At 36.8% G+C, this 9,174-nt stretch overlaps 1 protein-coding gene across 1 annotated transcript; it reads right to left on the bottom strand.

The window, feature by feature from the left end:
• Window positions 1-6,222: 6,222 nt before the first annotated feature.
• LOC113296291 lies at window positions 6,223-6,840 on the bottom strand. The gene has a single exon (XM_026544600.1). The coding sequence runs from the start codon at window positions 6,838-6,840 to the stop codon at window positions 6,223-6,225; it is 618 nt and encodes a 205-aa protein (XP_026400385.1).
• Between the last annotated feature and the right edge of the window lie 2,334 nt (window positions 6,841-9,174).

Genomic DNA, 9,174 nt, shown 5'->3' with positions numbered 1-9,174 from the left:
GATAGAAAAGTAATCACAAGCATCTTCGTCTCATCGTTTGTGATTCCACAATATCTTTTTTCGCTGCGTCGATTAGGATTATTGTGAGGTGATTGATAATACTACACTGTTCTTCGGGAATATAAGTCCGGTTTATCAATTGGTTCCTGTTCACCTTGATTTATCAAAAGACGGAACAAAACTCGTAGGTATATTCGCGGGAGACGGATTTATCTATTGCCGAAGACTTTTCTGTGACAAAAAAAATTCGTTGACTTATCAAATTTTTTTTCTGTGTGATACAAATTTGTTTATTAAATTCTTCGACTTTGGGTCGTAGCAACTCTTAGTTGTGGGTGAGATCAGCTAAGGGAATCAAGTACGTAGCATCCTGCTGGGATCAGAGGCGCAGGAGCATACCTGTACCTTGGATCAGTGTGAGATTGATTGGGGTTAGACTACAGTCCAGACCGAAGTTAGTTTGGAGTAGGATAGTATCTGTAGCGGCTTAATAATGTGTGTGTTAAATCTGGACTAAGTCCCGGGGTTTTTCTGCAATTGCGGTTTCCTTGTTAACAAAATTCTGGTGTCTGTGTTATTTCTATTCCGCATTATATTTGTTTATATAATTGAAATATCACAGATTGTGTGTTGCTCAATCAATTAGAATATCCGACCTTTTGGTTGTTGATTTAAATTGATTGACACTTGGATATTGGTCTTTGGTACCATCCAAGTTATCTCTCTTTGATAAAGACTCGCAGATTTCTATTTGCTTGAGTGTATATCAAATCGAGAGATTGAGATATAAACTCTTTGATATACTTTTTATCTAGATTGAGTCTAACTGTCTAGTTGATTCTCTAGAAAGTATATTGGAGTTTGTCCGTACAGAACGCTAAGCGAAATATTGAGTGGGTTGTTATACCCCCGCTTTTTCAAATATGACCCATAGTTTGCTTGGACACGATTTTCTTAGAATTTCCAAATTTTGCACGCTGTTGTTCAAAATTATTCTTGGTCACCGACTGAGTTATTTCCAAATTTTGCTTGGACACGGAAGTTTGCTCCAAATTTTGCATGGACTGAATATTAGTCCCGGATTGGGTTTTCCTGTTAGACATAATCTCAGAATTCTCTTGCTTAATATCTGCATTGTCAACATGGACAGAGTTTGCACATTCAACAAGAGCTTTTTTTGCTGCTATAGCGTTTTTACATCTAATCAGCTTGAGCTGAGCTTCACGATATTCAATGAAAGAACTATTAAGCTCCTCCTCCAACTGTTTATCATCAGCACACTCTTGTACATCATTAGAAACAACGCTATTATTTGTTGTAGCTAATTCTGACATAGTCTCTTTCCCATCTGCCATATCCTCTCTACTACTGGAATTAAGAGACTTGTTATCGTTTTTTGCATGAACTGCATGGGAATTACTTCCCTGCAAATTGTTTTTTCCACGTACTTTTTTCCAAGCATACTTGATAGGCTTAATCACTTTACCCTCCTGATATTCTGATCATCAATTGCTTTCTTTTCAGCTGCTAAAAGCTTACGAGCAGCCATACAACTCTCAAACTTGTGACCCATAATCTTACAATGAGAGCAAAACTTAATGTTCTCTAAATCTTGTACTTTAACATATTGTCAGAACTCCTTTCCATTAGCTTTCAAACATATTCTTTTAGGAATCAGTTTAGCAAAATCAATATCTATCAACACAGCAACATAGTTTCCAACATCATGATCCAACGTTTTTTGATCAATAGCAATCGGCTTACCAAGAACTCTTGCAATAGATAAAAGATTTTTTTTTGTCCACAGTTCAATGAATAATCCAGCAAAACTCACCCAAACTGAAGCATGAGAAGAATTCTTCCTTTCCCGATCAAAGTTAGGGTAAAAATTCATAACTGTAAGAGTTTGTTGTTGCACCTTCCATGAATCTCCATGCCAAACTCGCTCCTTGTCTTCTGAAGAAATCAACTTGATTATGAAAAACCATTTAGTCATAGGAACAAGTTTGCATCTGCCATTACCAAAACCCCATTGTTCTTCCAAAGTTTTTTGCGCATCACTGAGTTTCAACCCTTTAAAGTTCGGTCTTCCTTTTTTTTGGTAAGTCCAAAATGTATTGATGAATAGCAAATATTTACAAAGAGTTTACAAGAAAAGAGGTCCTTAGACCCCAAAAACTTACAAACTATTTAAATTTGAAATAAGAGACATTTGGATATTCTAAAGAACTTAAAAAATAGGGTCTCTAATTATAGTTCATCCCTTCACCATTCCTCAAAAGACAACCCATTTTTGCCATAGCATCAGCTGCAAAATTAGCCTCTCGATAAGTATGCACAAACCTAATGGAAGCATAATAATCTTGAATCCTTCTCCACCTTTGTCTTGCGAACCATGGTAAATTAGAATTCTTAAAAGCAGTTATGGCACCAATTGAATCTGACCTCACCAACATTTTACGAACTGACCATTTCATTGCCCATTCCAAACCTACAATCACACCATAGAGCTCTGCCAAGAAGTTATTAGTTCGACCAAGCCCAATGCTCATAGATCCAACGAAATTGCAACCAGCATCTCAAACTACCACACCAGCTCCCGCTCTACCAGGGTTACCTTTGGCAGCACCATCGCAACACAATAACAGTTCATCCCAGTTAGGAGGAACCCAAGAACACTTAATTGGTTGTATAATTTTTACCTGTCTATGTCGCACACCAAAAAAATTCAAAATCTCCAGATCTTCCGAGGTATTATGCATAAAACTCTTCAAGCGGATAGAGAAACCATGGATCAAATGGAAAGTGCGCTGTTTGAAGAAGTGAATACTCACTGCCGCGTTTTAAAAACAGGCCATATTTCTTGTCTGCCACAGCTCCGAACGAATTATCATGTTGGCCAATAACCACAAATCTTTTATAATGCGACTTTTCCCTTTAGTTGTCTTGTACGAATTCACTAAATCATAATGTGGACTGAGTTTAAACAAACCTGAGCACCACTGCCAGATTTGTGCTGCAAACGGACAACTCCATATGACGTGCTCTAAGGACTCTTCAGCTTGTTTGCATAAGTAACATCTGTTGGCTAGATCGACCTTGAATCTGCTCCTAATTTTGTCTTGAGTTGCACAAGCTTCTCTACAGATTTTCCAATTCTGAGCAGCTAACTTTGGATGTATTGCTTTTCTCCAAAAAAGACCATACACTTCAGCAGCCGCATATTTCTTTCTTAGGATCTGTTTTGCAGACGAGACTGAGAATTTTCCATTCATCTCTGGCATCCAGACTCTACAATCCTCCCCTCCTTGCAGCACCGGAAAATTTGTTAAGTCCACACCATCTCGCACCAACTGTTGAACATGAGCGCCCTGCAACTGCCAGTTATTGTTAACAATAATATCACTAACCATGATGGAACCATCAAGGTCAGTTTCACCAAGCATGTCTGCAATACTTTCATTACCATACCAAACATCAAGATAAAGAGAGGTAGACCTCCCATCACCAATAAGCACTTTGGTATTTTTGTCCACAGTGGAGTGAATTAAACGAATGCCTGGAAGAATCGAAGACTTCACCCCATATTGTTTAAGTATCCCTAGCCGAGAAGTGTACTTCGCCCATAAGAAACGAGCCCATTTCTTGTTAGAGGACCGAATGTTCCACCATAATTTCATGAGAAGCACCTTGTTTGTGACTGCTAAACTAGAAATACCTAAACCACCTTCATTCAAAGGGAAGCAAACTTTAGGAAAACCAACAACAAACTTCCTTGAGACCTCAGCATCCCAGACCAACGAAAATTGCGAATCACACGCTCAGCTTGTTTAATAAACTTCAAAGGCCACTTATACAAAGCCATGTTGTGAATAGAATAACTAGAAATCACTGAATTAATAAGAACAATTCTGTCTTGAAAAAAGAGCAATTTACCCTTCCAAATTTTTTTTTTGCTAGGCCAAAATGGTTTATTAAGAAAAAAAACGTAATTACAAGAATTATAAAATGGGAGGCTCGAGGCCTCCCCACCCCCATAAACCAAAGGGGAGAAAAAATAACATCAAAATAGCTAACAAAAAATAAGCTACTAAGCACAAATAAATAAGCTCCTAAGCACAAAAAAATATCAAAAAGAAGGAAAATAGGATTTTCTATCAAGTGCTTCCACCTCCTTCTTTATTCTTATTGTTCATCTTTGGAGTTTTCATTCTTTCTAATTGATCTTGTATTTCCTTGAGATACTCCTTTCGGTAAGATAAATCCTTCAAAAAATTTTGTTAGATATCAAATTTTGTTATTGTACAAAGAACTTCATTCTCCTCTTTAGTTAAATGAAAAGAATTCTTAGCACTCTCCACAGACCCAACAAAATTGTCCGCACCCTGATTGATATTGGGCTTGTGACAAAACCCATTATTTTCTTCACGGACAGAGTTAAGCCTTGTTTGCTCCCTATTCTTGTGTTGTTGAAGCAATTTACCCTTCCAAACAACAAGTTGATTCTTAATTTTATCAATCACATTGCTAATGTGGCGATACTTAACAGCACCAGGCATAATTTGAACACCAAGATACATGTCCGGGAAAGTAGAAACTTCCATACCAAGTAAATTAGTGATGGTAGTGCAGTGATTCAAAGAACCACCACCATAATAAACCTTACTCTTTTGACGCCAAACAGTTTGACCCGAAGCTGTTTGATATTTTCCAAATAAAGCAAGAAGATTGTGCAAACTCTTCATGTTGCCTTTATAAAAAATCATAATGTCATCAGCAAAGAAAAGGTGAGTAGGAGAAATACCTTTTTTCTTTTTGGAAAGCATTGGCGTCATCTTCTTTTCTAGAAATAATTTTGAAAGAATTCTACTAAGAACATCTTCAATCAAAACAAAAATAAGAGGGGATAAAGGATCTCCTTGCCTTAACCTTCTATTAATCTTGAAGAAACCCTCCGGACTACCAATAAGAAGAATAGATATACGAGCCGAGCTAAGAATCTAAAAGATCCAAGAACACCAACTCTGAGAAAAACCATACCTCCGAAAAACTTCTAGAACAAAAGACCAACTCACCGTGTCAAAAGCTTGGGTGATGTCAAGTTTAAGACCCACATTGCCATCCTTACACTTCGTTTTAAGATCATTTACCATCTCCGACGCCACATTGATATTTTCATGAATGTTTCTTCCCTTCATGAAAGCAACTTGTTCCTCTGAAACAAGGTTATCAAGCACACTACCCAGTCTTGTAGCTAAAATCTTAGTAAAAATTTTAAGGAAAAAATTACTAAGACCAATGGGCCTAAAGTTGTTGGCTCCTCTAACCTTGGCTAATAAAATCAAAAGACTAGAATTAGTACCTTGAGGAATCAATTTCTCTTGCCAGAAAAAGGTAATAGCTTTGCAAAGGTCTTGTTGAATCACATCCCAACAATGCCTATAGAAACAACCAGAGAAACCGTCAGGGCCAAGGGCACTATCAGCGCCAAGATCAAAAACATCAGTCTTTATCTCCTCCATAGTAGGAATTTCATCCATTCTCTGACTATCTTCGGAAGAGATAATATTATGATCATAATGAAATAACTCCTCATCTATGGGAAGTTCAGCACCATTAAACATAGACTCAAAAAAAGAAACCGTATGGTCTCTAATATGTTCATAATCAGTTAGAACAGTCCCATTCTCAACCACCAATTCCGAAATCAGATTACTTCTCCCGCGAGTTCGAATATTGGTATGAAAAAAAGAAGTATTACTAGCACCATCCGTGAGCCACAAGTTTCTTTTAGAGTGGGAACTAAGGGGCGCAGACGGTTTTAATGTTTCTAGTTTTCCTCTTTTAGTTATTTATTTGTGTTTAAAAGCTTATTTTATGAGCTTTTAGTGCTATTTTGTTGCTATTTTTTTTTGCCCCTTTGGTTTATGGGGGTGGGGAGGCCTCGAGCCTCCCTTTTTGTAATTCTTGTAATTACGTTTTTTTGCTTCAATAAACCATTTTGACCTAGCAAAAAAAAAATGTGAGCCACAAATTTCTCGACTTTTGTTTCAACAAAATGGATTGTTGAGCACGAATTTCCTGAAGAGTAACTGAAGTTGCTTTGGCAGAATTGAGCTTAGAAATGTCTTCAGGATCTTCATCTGAAATACGAAGAGCAACTTCCATAGTCAGCTTAGCTTGTTTGAGCTTCGCATAAACATTGCCAAAGACCCTTAAATTTCACTCCTTCATGGCAGCCTTTAATCTTTTGAGCTTGTAAGGAAAAATAAAAGCGGGAGAGCCAGAAACTTGAGCATTCCAACTCTCAATAACCATGCGCATGAAATCAGGGTGAGAAAACCACATCTTTTGCACTCTAAAAGGAGCTCGTTTCGGTCTTGGGTTGGAAAAAGGAAAGCCAATAAGAGAAGAATGGTCGGAAACTTCACGAGGAAGAACTTTACACCTCAAATTCTCAAACTTATTAAGACAGACTTCATTGATAATAGCTCTATCCATCTTGCAAAGGATTCTACGAACACCAGATTGCCCATTAGCCCAAGTAAATTTAGAACCCAAAAAATCAACTTCAAAGAGATCATTGTCATCCATCCAATCACTAAAATCATTAATGACTGAAGTCCGCGGTTCACAACCTCCTTTTTTCTCATCATTACGCAACACACAATTAAAATCACCCATGACCAAACAAGGAGTATTATTATCAACTGAAGAAAGTTGCTGCCATAACCTTCTACGAGTGACTTGAAAACAACTAGCATGAACAAAGGATACCAACACACCCTCCGTTTCAATAGTAATAGCTTGCCTACTAGTATTCACAACAACATGCCTCATCATACTATTTGACCAAAAAATCCAGATGTTCCCCTTAGAGAATCAACAGAATTATGAATAATATCTCTCTTGTAACCATCCACATATAACCCTTGCATAAAATTAAAAGTACAATGTACTTTCGGCTCAGCAATGCAAAAGATATCTGTCTTATGCTCCTTAAGTAACTCTTGTAATTTTCACCTTGCAGCATGGCGTGCAATGCCATTTATGTTCCAATAAAGAACACACATTAAAAACTACTTTGGGAGGAGTTATTAACTGACTGAGAAGAAGTCCCAGTATTTATTCTTGGCGAGTTACCTTTTTCAATACGGTTTCTTAAATTTGAAGCTTCCAAACCCAATTGAGACTCGGTTTCCGAAATTGTTTCAAGTTGAATATTTTTTCCCAGCGTATAGTTTACCAACTTGTGCATGGTTTTCATGCGTTCTTTTTGCACTTCTTGCTCTGCCCTGAACTTAGCATCAGCTGAACTTTCAGCTACTTCCGGGGCAATATTAAGAACATCAAACTTGTTTTTATTAAATAAAAATTCACCAGCCATTAGTTGATCACAAAGAGGAGTTGAAGGAGCAGACCTAACAGGTTTAGGAATCCTAATTGCAACCAAACCTGTCTTATTTAATGGATTAGTTTCACCCACTTTTCCATTGTTAACTAAAACTGAATTTGGAACATGCGAATGCTTAGTTCTTTCCAATTCAACATAGGCAGTTTCAAAAAAAAGTTCAGTCTTCCAATCAGACTAAACTGAAAGATATCCCGACCCTCTTGAGTAAGTTCCAAAGGTAAATCAATCATCGGTTCTTCAAGATAATAAGAAACTTCAGGGAGAGATAAAGAATCTGAATCTTGTAACAAATAGGGTTTTTACCCTTAACTAAATCAGAAAAAGAAACAGTTTTAACCCCATTATGTTGTGAGTTTGAATCAGTATTTTCCCCCATCCAAAATCACCCTAAGATGATCAAGGATGAAGGAATTCTCGTAAAAAAATGGTGAAACCCTAAAAGAAAAAAACGCATATTTTTGGAGAGAGACAAAGACAACAATAGTCTCTTCTGAGGATTATAGAAATGTAGAACCACCTAATTTCAACCTAGAAGAAATAAAAGACCATTTTCCTAAATATGGTAATTTAGAAATTAAGGAAATTGTGACTAGTTCGTCCAAGGACATTGAGAACTCTAAGTTTGGGGGTGAATATCATTCTCCCCGTGGTTTACCTTTAACTCTTAAAAAGGTCCCTAATTTGGGACTTGATATATGTGCCTCTACCATCTTAAGAGACTATCTTCATGCACGCTTTCCTGAACCTAGTTATGTCCAGAATGAAACTCAGTTGATAGAATTCCATCCTCTGGTTGATGTGGTTAATTCGATCCATGATACCATAATTGACTTTGTTGTCCCACCAAGATTTTATTTACTAAATGTGGGAGTATCTGAATTTGAAATGTGTCATTATATAGTTTTTAGAACTAAACCTAATTTTAGGAAATTAGAATCGTCGACACATTTTCTTAAGAATGACCACCATTATGGTCAACTGTGCAAGTCCAACCTGATTGACTTTAAGGATCCACAATTATTCAGGTTATTATTATGTGCTTCTAAGTTTTTATTTGATTTCTTCCAGACTTTACAACCTGATCCTCCGGATCCTGCCAATGAGGAAACATGGCCCATGAAAATATTTTATTCAGACCCTTTTATAGAGCCTGAACCTGAACCACAACCAGATATAATTGTCTTAAATAGAAAACTTGTTAAGGATGTATTTGGTTGGTTCACTTTCTTGGTCTGCTGTAGTTTTCTTCTATTTGTGATGACATTATTTGATTTCGATGACCCACAGTTGTTCCGGCTACTACTTTATGATTTTATGTGGTGACTAATTCTTCTGATGTCTGGCTGAAGACTTTAAACTTAGCGCTTCTTGGGAGGTAACCCATGCTCATGCAACAAGGTAATATCTTTCCTTAATTCTTTTGCTTCAAATGGTAACAATTTCTCCTTGTTTTGATGCTTTTAATTTTATCTTTACAACATTGAGGACAATGTTAGATTTAAGTTTGGGGATATGGGAGAAACTTTTTAGTTGCATTAATTAAACTCCAGAGCCTAGAAATTTATGCCTATTAAGGATGACACTAACCAATCTAAGTGGATGGAAGCATCTTGGTTTTAGGAGTTGAGGAACCAATCTGAGTAGATGAAAACATTTAAATAGAGTCTATTCATAAAAGCACATAGCTCAGGTGTTAGAAATAACATGGTAGTTTCGCCATATCTGGTTGAGTCCATTTCACCTTCTGTTTTTATTTTATT

Source organism: Papaver somniferum, chromosome 7 (assembly GCF_003573695.1).
Source record: "Papaver somniferum cultivar HN1 chromosome 7, ASM357369v1, whole genome shotgun sequence".
Classification (NCBI taxonomy): Eukaryota; Viridiplantae; Streptophyta; class Magnoliopsida; order Ranunculales; family Papaveraceae; genus Papaver; species Papaver somniferum.
The sequence above is the reverse complement of the archived record's forward strand: the minus strand, read 5'-3'. Positions and strand labels throughout refer to the sequence as shown.

Excerpts from the sequence above, each read along its gene's own strand:
- LOC113296291 (XM_026544600.1), bottom strand. The coding sequence starts at position 6,840 with ATGAGGCATGTTGTTGTGAATACTAGTAGGCAAGCTATTACTATTGAA.